Source organism: Myotis daubentonii, chromosome 2 (genome assembly GCF_963259705.1).
Source record: "Myotis daubentonii chromosome 2, mMyoDau2.1, whole genome shotgun sequence".
Lineage (NCBI taxonomy): Eukaryota > Metazoa > Chordata > Mammalia > Chiroptera > Vespertilionidae > Myotis > Myotis daubentonii.
The window spans coordinates 195,382,246-195,396,759 of record NC_081841.1 but is presented as its reverse complement, the minus strand read 5'-3'; the positions used below and the strand labels follow the sequence as shown (position 1 = coordinate 195,396,759).

Here is a 14,514-nt window from a genome sequence, read left to right as displayed (position 1 = left end):
CTATTATTTTTTTATCTTTTATTTTTTTATCTTTTAGTTTTTATAAAATATGTATTTTTTTAATGAGCTGAAAACAGTCAAATTGATTTTAGAGAAATCTATAATTGTATCTGGTCTCATGTACTGAGCTATTCAATGACTGATATGTGGCAAATACATTTTTATGTTTCAAGTAAGTGGTGATATGGCATGGGTTTCAATTTTCTTTGTTTTTCTTTTTTGTTTGTTTTTAGCTTGATAGCTATATGATCTTAATGTGCTAGCTTTTTCTTATTTTTAGAGATCCTGTATATTTTGATGAAAATTGGCTAAACAGAATCAAATCCGAAGTGGGAGATAATTGGAGGCTAAAGGTATTTTCTTTTTTTCTATCTGTAAATTAACCTTTTACTTGGTGTATATAGAATTTGTTGATTTTTGATCAGATGTGTTCAGTGAGCTTTAGACACTTAGGTAGTCTTTAGTGAAATAATCTAAATTTGAAGGTTGGAGGTAACCTGAAATTGCTCACTAAAATGTAATGGAAAGTAGTAAATTGAGCCAGAGTGCCTATGTCCATATCACAGCTCTGCCATTTACTATCTGTGGGAAAGTCTAACACATTGTATGCGGGAAACGTATTAATACGTTTTACTTACACGTTTTACGTTGACTGGTAGTAGAGCGAGGGACACATATTAATACGTTTTTTATAGACTAGCGGTAGAATGCGGGTAACGTATAAATACGTAAACTAAAGTTATCGTAATTTTACTGAACGTTGCCATTTGCGCAAAAAATTAGCAAAAATGGCCCGCGCCACCTGTGAGCGTGCAATAAAAACTACCCGCAAATAATTTAACTTTTCTATGCCTCAGTTTCCCCATTTGTAAAATGAGTATTGTGATAGAATCCACTTCATAGAAATAAATGAGTTAATGTATGTAATGTACTTAAGAGATAGTGCATGGAATATGTAATGGTAATTGCTAGTGTTCATAATGAGAAAATATTAGGAAATATAATGAAATCAACACATTGATTTTTAAAATTTTATTGACTGATTTTGAGAGAGAGAGAGAGAGAGAGAGAAGGAAATATTGATTTCTTATTCCACTTATCATTGTTGATTCTCGTATGTGCTCTCACTGGAGATCAAACCTGCATTCAACCTTGGCATTTTGGGGCGATGCTCTAACCCAGTGGTCGCCAACCGTTGCTCTGCGGACCACTGGTGGTCTCTGAGGTCCAAAAGATTGGCGACCGCTACTCTAACCAACTGAGCTACCCAGCCAGGGCCAGTGAACACATTGCTTTTTTAAGGCATTCTAATTTAAAATGTTCAAATATGAAAAAAATGAACCTACTAAAATAAAGGAAATAAAGTATCCTATATAATAAAACCCTAATATGCAAATTGACCAAACAGCTGGACGACCAGTTGCTATAACTGCACTGACCACCATGGGCAGACGCTTAACACAGGAGCTGCCCCCTGGTGGTCAGAGCGCTCCCACAAGGGGAGCACTGCTCAGCTAGAAGCTGGGCTCATGGCTAGCAAACACAGCGGCGGCTGTGGCAAGAGCTTCTCCTGCCTCTTTGGCAGAGCTAGGGACCCCTCAGTGGACATCCCCGAGGGGTCCCGGATGGCAAGAGGGCGCAGGCCTGGCTGAGGGACTCCTACCCCCCCCCCCCCAGTGCACAAATGTCATGCACCGGGCCTCTAGTATTATATATTTTTCATGTCTCCAGGTTTTTCTAGAAGTATAAACATTAGTTTATATGTGAAAAATTTTTTAAATAAAGTTTTCAGGTTTTTTTTGCTTTGTTTTGTTTTTAATTAAAAGTATCTGTGGTTAACCATTGGATCACATTGCCATGATTCAGCCTCTTTTATTTTATGGTCACAGGTTCTGCTGCCTCCTAGGACATCCTCAACTACTAACATTGGCTAGGAACAGCTAAGTAGATGATCGACAGAATCATATCACATGCACATTTAACTTAACACAAATGCCAACCATATGACTTGGATAAAAAAAAAAATAGAGGAAAAAGTAATGGCTTACAATAAATAGTGCAGGTGATTCTGTCTGTCATTTCACCCAGAAAACATGGCCGTTGGATCTGTTTTCTGGAGTGAGTGAGTGTTGGGAGACATCTGTATGTTGGTCTCTCATCCTTTCTGTTTCTAGGTTGCTTCTCATAGCACAAGTATCTTGCAACGCAGAGTGTTGTCCTAGCATTTCAAGATATAACCATATTACTTTTTAACCTTATGGCTCTTAAATATGGCTCTTAAAAAATAGGTTACTTTAAGAGATTTCCAAGGTAGCCCAGCTGGCATGGCTCAGTGGTTGATCATGAGCCTGTGAACCAGGAGGTCATGGTTGGATTCCCAGTCAGGGCACATGCCTGGGTTGTGGGCTGTATCCCCAGGAGGGGGCATGCAGGAGGCAGCGATGAATGATTCTCTCTATTCATTGATGTTTATCTCTCTTTCTCCCTCTCCCTTCCTCTCAGAAATCAATAAAAATATATTTTTAAAAAGAAAAGATTTCCAAGGGTAATTTTTACCTAATGCTTTTTTTAAAAAATATATATTTTTTATTGATTTTTTACAGAGAGAAAGGGAGAGGGAGGAAAGAAGAGGGATAGAGAGTTAGAAACATCGATCAGCTGCCTCTTGCACACCCCCTACTGGGGATGTGCCCGCAACCAAGGTACATGCCCTTGACTGGAATCGAACCTGGGACCCTTCAGTCCGCAGGTCAATGCTCTATCCACTGAGCCAAACCAGTTAAGGCAACCTCATGCTTTTACTGGTAGAACTTAACCTCCATGTAAGATGCAACTCCATTTTTCTATGGAAAACAGCACTAAACTTAAGTCTTCATGAAGGATGGTACATTTTTTCTTTAGCTGCAGAAAATCTGAATAATTTAATCTTAACTGCTAAATCTTGCTCACCATCCAATTTTGGTCATAATATTGAAATTCTAATATTATTGGAAGCTTTAATTTGTTACATAAATATCTTAGATTAAATAAATTAGACCATGAAGAGTCCTTTTTTGATGATGATGGTAATTCAAATATGCTATTAAATTTCCTTTTTTATATTTACTTTATGATTAACTTGTTTGATTAGTTGATTTAGAAATTTTTTGTTAAACTGTTTTTTGATTTATCCAGTTGTTTTCTCTCTCTTTAAACAGATAAGCAATCTAAAGAAAATTTTAAAAGGAATCCTGGATTATAATCATGAGGTAAAGACTTTTCTCATTCTGCTTGAAAATATTACTATAGGATAATTTAATTTTGTAATAGTTTTAAGTAAAGGAAAAATTATCTCAGAATTAATAATCAGTTTATCTTCCATAGTTTCTAGGATGTGGTTTAAACAACCATATTATATGGTTCCTGGATAGTTTTCACTATAATATGAATAATTTGTAGGTAAATACTAATTTATGTTAAACCTTGCTTTCTGCATCTATTTATTCTCTCCTTTCTTCCCTTACTTGTGAATGTGGTTTAGAGTCCATGCATTAGTATAATCAACACCCTTATGTACTTCCTCTGTATTTTTTTAGCGAAACCCCCTCCCTTGATTAACTCAGTTTATCTTCTCAGTCTGCATCAGAATAGTGAAGACATTGCTGGGGGTGGGGGGTGAAATCAGGCTGTGGAACTAGTTTTACCTTAAATTTGTAGTGGACATAACACAGCTTAAAAACCTACGTGATTTCCTTACTGTTTTTTCCCCCACAAGCTTACTTGCATTCATATCTACATTTATACTTACGTCATCTACTCTCATCATCTCAGTATGTGACTCTACCATCCATCCTGCTGCTCGAACCCAAAACCTATAAATCACCCTATAGTCCTTTCCTTCTTTTGAGATTATCAGAAAAACCTATTAGTTAAGCCTCCAAATTACAGCTTTTTCTATCTCTACTGCTACCCCCTATACCAAGCTATCGTTATTAGCGCTTGCTTAGATTATTAGAGTGGTCAACTGGTGACCCTGACTTCACTCTTGCCGCGTACAGTCTGTTCTCCACTCTAAATCCAGGATGATTTTTTAAAATATAAATTTGATTATGTCATTCTCTCCTCAAAGTCTTCCATGGTTTCCTATTGCATTGAGAATCAAATCCTTACTTCTTACTGTGAGCCGCCAGGTACTGCATGACCCGTCTAACTTCCTTTACACTGTTCTCCCCTTACCCATAACACTGCAGCTGCATTCATCCTGCTTCTGTGCTTTTAGGATCTTCATTTTTCACTGTAGGGTTATCAGAGACCGACCCACTTGTCTGCATATAAGTCATTTCCTTTGGGATCACTCTTATTTCCCCGGAAAGGAATCTTCTGTTCTTCCTGGTACAGGTGTCATGCTGTCAGCATTTTGGAGTCAAATAGGTGAAGGTGACTAGGAGGAATCTTACCACTGGGGACATGAACCTATATTTAATCTCCACTCTTACTGGTGCCCCCTGGGTCAGAACCTCACTGGCTCTACTTCAGAGTGCACACATCCAGGTTTTCTGGGGATGGCAGTGGGGTCAGTAGTACTCAGTTTCTTTGCTAAGTGTACATACCATATACCAGATTGGGGCCTAACTTGCTGTGACTCAGAATTGTTATAACTTAGGTGTATGGGTAAAAATGGGACTCGGGAGTGAGATTGACATGACAGCTCTGTCCTTAGCAGTGAGAGTCTGCTGCCGACAATCTAGTCTTTATCAGACACTTTATTTGGTCCTATAGACATAAATGCAAATCTGATCCTTTTATCTCTATTTAGATTTTAGGGCAGCAAATTAATGACTTTACCCTTCCTGATGTGAACCTTATTGGGGAGCATTCTGATGCTGCAGAGCTCGGAAGGATGCTTCAGCTCATTTTAGGCTGTGCTGTGAATTGTGAACAGAAGCAAGGTAATTTATTTGAAGTATATGCATTTAAAATAATATTATAACATGTAAAATATGTATAAGTATATATAATATATAAATATATATAAACATATTTAATAGTATATTTTAAAGTGATACATATTGTATATTTTATTTATAAATCACTAGTACAAACTAACATCTTTTAAAGGCTATCCTCAAATAATGCCATTTTCTCTAATTTTGCTGTTAGAATACATTTGATCGTGATGATATTCTTTTCCTTCTTACAAGACTTTGAGTAGATTATTTTTAACTATACCAAATGTGATGAAATTTACTCTTAATTGGATAAGGTCCAGCTAAATCATTTAATGAACTAATCTTCTTATATATATAAAAGGCCAGTGACCTTAACTTCATCACGACCAGAAAGACCAGCGACCAGAACAGAGGCCCCTCACCCAGGCCGGCCTTGACCCCAGTGAAGACCCCCACCCTGATGGGGGTGTGGCTGGCCTGCAAACTGCTGGCAACCCTCACCCAGGCTCAGACTGGCTTTGCCCCACAGCAAGAATCCCCATCCCGGTGGGGGCGTGGCCGGCTTGCAAACCACCCACGGCCCCTTGCCAAGGCCAGCCCTGCCCCCATCAGGGACCCTCACCCCATGGGGGCGAGGCCGGGCTGGCCTGCAAACCACCAGCCTCGCCCCGCGCCCCCCCACCCCAGCGGGGACCTCCCACCTGGATCGGGGGCCCAAATTAGGGCAGGCCAGCCGGTCCCCACCCATGCACCAGGCCTCTATTCTTATATAATAAAAGGGTAATATGCAAATTGACCCTAAAAGCAGAACAACCAGAACGACCGCTGGACCAGTCACTATTGAGGTGCATTGACCAGCTCTTGGTTCTTTTCTCGGCCGGCAGGCTCTGATCGCCTGATGTCGAACGGGGAACAGGGGTGGGTGGCGGGGGATGCGGGCGGTACCAGGCCAAGGCCCCCGCCCAGCCGGTTGCCCCACACAGGGCGACCCATGGCGGGGGCAGGGCCTGCGAGCAGGTGGGAACAGCCGACCTCTCTGTCCCTTCCCTTGGCTGTCAGGCACCAATCACCCGATGGCGAAAGGGGAGCTGGGGGTGAGTGGCAGTGGGGGGTGGGGCCAGCTGTGGGCAGCCGGGGAAGATGGCCCTGATAGCAGGTCAGGCCTAAGGTCCGTACCTGCACACACATTTTGTGCACTGAGCCTCTAGTGTAGATAATAATGATATACTGGATCAGTTCAGCTCTTGGGACTTAAAATTAGATATTTTAGTTTGCAAGTACGAAGGATTTATTTCACAAATATTTGCTGAATTCATGCATTGTGCTGGGGCTAGGAACACAGTATCAGACAAAGCAGGCATGATACCTTCCTGAGGGAACTTGTACTTGAGTGGAGGTGGAGGGCAATAAATAATGCCACCAAAATGAGGTAATCTGATAGTGGTGAGTGCTATAAGGGGGGCAGGGAAGTTATTTAAGCAAAGATATGGAGAATATGGGTTAAGAGTAATCTGAATAGTAGAAATTGAATGTCAGAAGGACCTATGTTACCTTTGAGGGATTGAAGAGACAAAATAATTAGAGAATACTGAGGAGGGTAAAGGGAGATGAAATGAAGCAGGATAAAAGTATTCAGGGACTATTCTAAATGATGACAGTATTTTACTGCTATTTATATGACCCTTGAAGAAGATGGATTTTTTTTTAAGCCCAAGGTATTTCTTCTTTGTCATACCCACCTCTGGTGATACAAAACAAATTGTAACTTGCTGCCTGTACTAATTTTTGGTGTTCTAGTTCTAAGTTTAATAACTGTCAACATTGTTTTATTGGTTTCTGATTCAGGAATTTTTTCTAATAATGTATTTATTTCGCTCTAGCCCCATTCTTTTTAGATTTTAGCAGCCATGCTCTTACAGGAAATTTTAGTTGTTTATTTAGTTTAACTCAAGAATTAAAATAGAGAATTTTCTACATTTTGTGTTTTTTTGTTTTTTAATATATATTATTGATTTGTACAGAGAGGAAGGGAGAGGGATAGAGAGTTAGAAACATCAATGAGAGAGAAACATCGATCAGCTGCCTCCTGCACACTCCCCACTGAGGATGTGCCTGTAACCAAGGTACATGCCCTTGACCAGAATCAAACCTGGGACCCTTGAGTCCGCAGACCAACGCTCTATCCACTGAGCCAAACCAGTTAGGGCTACATTTTGTTTTTTGTATATTACTGAAATATCTAACAAATTTTTGTCAAAGATTAGAAGATTAGTATAAATAATAAGATTAAAGACAAACTAAATAAGCAGATGCTTTGATTTTAAAAGGTGGATGAAAAGTTATTTAATGTAGTTGATTAAATTCAGATAATAGCTTATATATTTACTAGAGGCTCTGTGCACGAATTCATGCATGGGTGGGGTCCGGCTGGCCTGCCCCGATTGGGCTGATCGTGCCCAGCTGGCAGCGGGGTGGGGACATGGGAGGGTAGCTGGCTGGCCCCGCCCCCAATCGGTGTGTGGGGGCGATTGGGGGCTGGGCTGGCCGGGAGGTTGGGGCCACAGGCGGTTGACTGGCCGGCTCCTGGTCGAACTCCCGGTCGAGGGGACAATTTGCATATTAGTCTTTTATTATATAAGATTCTATAAGGAGATTAATCAACTCTTGGGATTATCTTTAATACATAAGTAAGGGTCCTTTGAAGTGTGTAGCTATTAACGACTTGGCTAATTGTATTTATTAGAGGGAAAGATTAGGAAAAGGCAAGGATGTTACTATATGCATAGTCCTGTGGAAAAGAAGACAATTATATTTATTGAGCTTCTCACACAGATCAAGTGTTCTGTTTAAAACCTAGTTTCAGTTTTCCCCTGAAATTATATATAAATGATGAAAACTTTGAAGAGGATTTTAACATCTCACTTATCCAGAGGTCATTCTCTGCTCTCTGGAACACAGTTGAGAGCTAAGAATTGAATTAAACGGAGTTTTGAATTATTACATATTACTTGGTAATATGTAAGTGTACATTTATGACGTTAACATAAGGCTTACTAACGTGACTCTGCCGTTTGCCACATGATCAACATCAGATAGGACATTCAGCCAATGTTCCCCCATCTACAGCGTGAGCAAACAAAACCTGGTGGCCATGAGAAGTATGTGATGTTGTGTCTGTGTATTTGCTCTATAATCCATAAAGCACCATACAGAAAATCAGGGCTTTCACCCAACCGGTGTGGCTCAATGGTTGAGCATCGACCTATGAACCTGGAGGTCATAGTTCGATTCCCAGTCAGGGCACATGCCCAGGTTGTGGGCTCGATCCCCAGTGTGGGGTGTGTAGGAGGCAGCCAATCAGTAATTCTCTGTCATCATTGATGTTTCTATGTTGCTCTCCCTCTCCCTTCCTCTCTGAAATAAATAAAAATATTTTTTTAAAAAAACAAAATTAAATATCAGGGCTTTAAGATGGTTTCTTAAGTTAGAAGTAAGGAACAATTGGTCAGAACATTGAAATAACTATCTGACTTCTCAAATTGGAACAAATAAGTGGTGGTAAATTTGAAGAAGCAAAGATTAGTAGTAGAAAAAACACTAATAATAATATTTACTGAGCGTTTCCTTTCTGCTTGGTACTCTACTAGACACTAACAGAACAAAAAATTACTTTTTACAGATTAGGAAACTCAGACTCATAAGTGTTACATGACTTACCCAAGATTTTGGGCTTGTGAGAGGCTAGGCAAGGACAAAAAACCCTATCTCTTCCACATTCAAACTTAGTACTCTTCTATTAAACTGTACTGTAAATTTTGGACCAAAAAGATAAGTTTTCAGGATCAACTCCTGATATAGCACGCCTCCTTCCTCAGCATAGTCTCATAGCTCTGCACCCAGTAATCATACATACTTGTATTTGGACTTCTAAGACTTCTACATTATATTTTTACGTTTCAAAAATTGTACATTAATGTAGTTCTCATCATCATTTTATCATTTAGCATTTTACGGTGTTCGCGGGGAAGGGCCTTGACGTGGCAACACCGCTTCTTAACTAACGCTTCCCCTCTCACACCTTACTAATAACTTCCTAACCTCCCTATTCTGTCATTGTATTCACTCCCAGTAGGCTGTCATTAAGTTTTCCTTCCCCATTATCAGTACCACTGCTTCTTCTCTTCCATGTTCACAGTCAGTCATTCTAGTTACACCGTTTTCTGCAGTAGGCTTGGAATTCTGTGTTTGGCACGTTGGAACAGAATATCTAAAAGCGCTCCCTTGCATTTCAACACTCGGGGTGCTCCTCATTAACAAAACAAAAAATTAAACTTGGACGAAAGGCTTGGTTTTGTTTGTTTTTTACTGAATAGTACTTTAAGTTACGATATAGTCCTGTTGTTGGCCTAAGAACAATGCCTGTGATTTAAGTGTGTTGTGTATATTTGTGTTTAACCACACATTGATTGGATATACAGTGTACTTAGGACAGTACTTCCTTAAAAACATGTTTTTGATTAAAATCTTTGGCATTCAGAAACAGAATGTCAGAATGTCATACTTTAATAGTACAATAGTACTATCAAAATACTTTTTTCTTTTTAACAAGTTACCTGTCAAGCAAAGGATTACAGTCTGGTATTCCAAAGACATATGTCTCTTGGCAAAAGAGACAGAACAATTTGACAATTTCACAGTAAGACTCCTTCAGATAACACTTGGAGTGCTGAGACAAGTTTTTGTGTTTGTTTTTATATGTGTGGCAGGATGATGCTAAAATTTCCTAATTATTTTGCCCTTCTAAATGTTTCTTATCCTATACTAGAGGCCTGGTGCATGGGTGGGGTCCCTTGGGGTAGCCTGCGGGGATCGGGCGAAACCCACAGTCCAATGCCGCCTGCAGCTCCTACCTGCCGCTCCCGCTCATCCCAGCCCCACTACGCCTGCTGTGGGCTCACGCCCAATCAGTCCTGATTGGAAGAGGCTTGTGCGCCGCCACCGCAACAGCAGCACTTGCCAGTCATGAGCCCTGCATCTGGTGCCCTCCTGAGGGGAGTGGCCTGCAGAATTGGGCCAAAACCGGCTCTCCGACACACTTCAAAGGGTCCTGGATTGCAAGAGGGTGCAGGCCAGGCCGAGGGACCCCACCAATGCACGATCAGGCCAGGGAGGGACTGTGGGAGGGTTCCAGGGCGTGTCTGGCCCCATCTCGGCCAGACCTCAGCAGCAAGCTAACCTACTGGTCGGAACCTCTTCCCCCTGGTGGTCAGTGCATGTCATAGTGAGCGGTTGAGCAACCTTAGCATATCATTAGCATATTACGCTTTGGTTGGTTGAATAGTCGACTGGTCACCAGATGACTGGACACTTAGCATATTAGGCTTTTATTATATAGGATAATACAAGGCTAATATGCAAATCGACTGAACAACTGGTCACTATGACGCACACTGACCACCAGGGGGCAGACTCTCAACACAGGAGCTGCCCCCTGGTGGACAGTAGTACATTCCCACAGGAAGAGCACCACTCAGCCAGAAACCCTGAGCTGGGCTCACAGCTGGCGAGCGCAGTGGTGGTGGCGGAAGCCTCTCCTGCCTCCGAGGTTAAGGATGTCCAACTGCTGGCTTAGGCCTGCTCCCTGTGGGGAACGGGCCTAAGCCGTCAGTCGGACATCCCCTAAGGGCTCCCAGACTCTGAGGGCACGAATTTTGTGCACTGGGCCTCTAGTTAAAACATATTTACCATTTTTATTGGAATCTAGCTGGCCTATTAATTTTTTTTATATTTAATGTCACTTTTGTCATCCATTGTTGGGTTTGAAAATAATAAAAACGCCGAAGCTGGTTTGGCTCAGTGGATGGAGCGTCGGCCTGCGGACTGAGGGGTCCCGGGTTCGATTCCGGTCAAGGGCATGTACTTGGGTTGCGGGCACATCCCCAGTGGGAGATGTGCAGGAGGCAGCTGATCGATGTTTCTCTCTCATCGATGTTTCTGGCTCTCTGTCCCTCTCCCTTCCTCTCTGTGGGAAATCAATAAAATATATTTTTTTAAAAAAAGAAAATAATAAAAACTACTTCCAGGGCTTTTTAAGAAGGCAAGCCATTGTTTTCCCCCAATTTTGTCACTACTGAGCTAAGAGATCCTTCTCTTTTTCAGCAATGTTAAGAGGAAGATTGATGAAGTTGGTGCTTGAGCTTGTTAGAGATGTGAATCATTATTTTTAAAAGCTCAGGGTTATTCAATATTTGTTTACCTGTGGTATCAGTTTCTATGTTAAATTCATCTTAATTCTTTCTCCTAAGCAGCTTTCAGGTCCATTAAGATTTTTCTTTCCTATAGTAGAAAATATTGTTGGAATTACACACAGTTCAGTGCTTTTATGTCTCATAAGAATAAAGCACAGACTTCAAAGGTTTTTTTTAACATGTAGCAAAGAATAATGTGAAAGTAAGATAATTTTTAGATTTTTAAGATCAGTAATATATAGTTTTTTCCACCCCAGCTTTAGGGTTTACCATTTCATTGCTTTACATTCCTAGCATCCTGCATTCCTGTGACCATTAGCTGTAGCCTGAACTTTATAAGGAATGGTTGGGGATGGATTTGGGTGACATTAAGGAAAGATAAATACTGTGATTTGCAGCCTTTACATATGGCACATATGTGCAGTCATATGAGGAATGCCTAGGAAGAATCGAAACACTGGCAACTCCTTATAAGAATTCGTGGTTAGTCTTTGCTCCCTTGACTCTCTTTAACTTGAACAGTGACATTCCAGATTGTTCTTGTTTTCAGAGTACATCCAGGCCATTATGATGATGGAAGAATCTGTTCAACATGTTGTCATGACGGCCATTCAAGAGGTACGTTGGAGCTTTGTGCTTACAGCTTGTGAGAAAATAAAGGAGTAAACATGAGTTTAAGTAATACAAGTAGAAATTTAAGAAGAGGGATTCTACTCATTTAAAAAAATTTTCTTTACACGTAAATTAGAACTTATCCCATTTTTATTAAAAGAAGTCATATTCATTTAAATTTCTCATTTTTATTTAAATCTCACAGTGTAACTTGATCAAGTTCACACAGGAAGTAGAAGCATAGTTAGAACTTAGATCTAAGCAGTTTGAATCCAGAGCTCATACCCATGACCACCCTGCTGTAATGCCTCAAGATTGTTTATTTCAGCACTGTTTCTTAGTACTAAAAATTAGAAGCAGAAAAAACTAACTGCCCAGCATTAGGGGAATGGATAAATAAATTATGGTACAATGATATATTGTAGACATTAAAGCATATTTTTGAAAAATACATAGTGACATAGGGGAAGGCTTATAACATGTAGGGAACCAGAGCACAATGAACAACATAATGCCATTTCTGTTAAACATTAAAATTAAGATGAATGAAAACAAATTTGCAAAAATGTTAATCATTGCCAAGTGGTGGAATGCTCTATACTCTTTCTTACATTTTCCAATTTTTCTATAATAACAGGCATTATGTCTATAATCGGTAATATTTTAAAAATTAAAATCTGTGACCAACTTTTTTTAAGTTTTATGACTCTATCCCAAGGAATTACTTAGAAATTCAGACCAAGATTGGGCACAGCAGTCACTGAATTTCCCCCATGTTTCCGTTATTTTATATTAACGGAAATGTAGGGGGAAAAAGGTCTATCCATTGGTGAGCAAGTGATTAAAATATAATAGTTCCAGTCCATGGAATATTATGTAGCTGATAAAAACTTGGAAAAAAAACAACACACACATTACAGGGTATCTTATGACAAAGGGAAAACATTTAAACTGTCAGGTGAACAAAGCAACATATAAAATTTGTATGTATAATTAGATTTTAAGAATAGATTATATGTTTACTATGTGCATATTCCTTTTATTCATTTAGCACATACTTGTTAGTACCTAATATGTACTACGAGGTGTGGTAGGCAGTATGGATACAACTATGAAAAAGATGGACATGGTCTCTTGACTCACAAAGTGTAAGCCTCATGGGAGAAATGGCTAAACAAGCAATTCGGATGCATTTAAGGCATTCAAAATGAAAAGTGCCCATTATGGGGAAAAATATAGGAGTACCTCCAGGGAGTATCTAACTCTGGTTGGGGACATTAGGGAAGGCTTTTCCGAGAAAGTGGCATCTAGACCAAACACAGAAGGATGAAATAAGGTAAGGAAAGGGCAAAAATTGTACTTAAGACCAGGAGACAAGAGAAAGCAAGTCCTGTGTAGCATGCCGGAGGTATTAAAAGAATGCCTGTAGCAAACATTGTAAGGTACAAATAAGAGGTGAAACGAGACAAGATCATTAGGATATTGAGCAATTTTGTTAAAAGAGTCAGAATTTTGGGAAACAATGAATAGATTTTAAGGAGAAAATACATTGAAGTCTGTATCTGAGAAAATCCATGCAATGAGAAGAATGGATTTGAGAAAAACAAGTTAGAAAAAGGTAGAGCAGTAAAAGACTTTAGCTAAATAATTATACAGTGAAGAATGATGGGAGGTGAACTAGGTTATAGCAGTTAGGGTGGACAGAGTTGAAAATTATCAGAGCTTGCATCAATCGTCTTGGTGACTGATGGATTTAGGAGGAGGACAGTAGGTAGCTGGATAAAATTACAGGATTGAAGAGAAGCTTTTGTAAGATGGTAGACTTTTTATTTAAGGCACATTTTCATTGTGGTAAAATATATATAACATAAAATTTGCCATTATTGACATTTAGTACATTTCATAATGTTATGGAAACATTACCACTATTTAGTTCAAGACCTTCTTCATCACCACAGAAGGAAGCCCTGTACATATTAAATAGGCAGTCCTCATTTCCTCTTTTCTGCAGCCCCTGCAACCAGTAATCTGCTTTCTGTCACTGAATTTCCCTATTTTGGATATTTCATTTAAATGGAGTCATTGGATGTGTGCCCTTTTGTGCCCAGCTTGTTTCATTTAACATATTTTCAAGGTTGTGTGGTAGCATGTATCAATATTTTTATGGCTGAATAATATTCCTTTGTCTGGATAATACCACATTTTGTTTATCCATTCATTCATTTGATGGACATTTGGGTTTTTCCCACGTTTTGGATATTGTGATATTGTCCACATTTACTCGTGTGTTTTTTAAAATACGTTTTTATTGCTTTTAGAGAGAGAAAGACAGAGGGAGAGAGAAACATCAATTACATCTGTTAGGCTGCCCACATTTATTCTTTAAAAATATTCAGTGTTGCCTTTTTTTTTTTTTAATACTATGTCACTTTCCTGTATTTCTTCACATTTATTATATGCCTTCTTTTATTATTGATTTCGGGGAGGAAGGGAAAGAGAGAGAGAAAGAGTGAGAGAGAGAGAGAAACATCAATGATGAGAGAGACTCATTGATCAGCTGCCTCCTGTATGCCCCCGACTGGGGATCGAGCCCACAACCCAGGCCCTTGACCAGAATCGAACCCGGCACCTATCAGTCCACAGGCTGACACTATCCACCGAGCCAAATCAGCCAGGGCTAGTATTGCCATTTTTTACTGAAAAACTCATGTTTTTAAATATTTGGC

At 39.7% G+C, this 14,514-nt stretch overlaps 1 protein-coding gene across 1 annotated transcript in view; it reads left to right on the top strand.

Annotated features, from left to right (window-relative positions):
• HOOK3 (hook microtubule tethering protein 3) overlaps positions 1-14,514 on the top strand; it is a 101,049-nt gene that overhangs the window by 8,098 nt on the left and 78,437 nt on the right. Inside the window, exons 3-6 of the mRNA XM_059685247.1 lie at positions 281-353; positions 3,198-3,248; positions 4,796-4,928; positions 11,727-11,794. Of these exons, the coding sequence (XP_059541230.1) occupies positions 281-353; positions 3,198-3,248; positions 4,796-4,928; positions 11,727-11,794 (325 nt within the window). The remainder of the gene's footprint in view (positions 1-280; positions 354-3,197; positions 3,249-4,795; positions 4,929-11,726; positions 11,795-14,514) is intronic.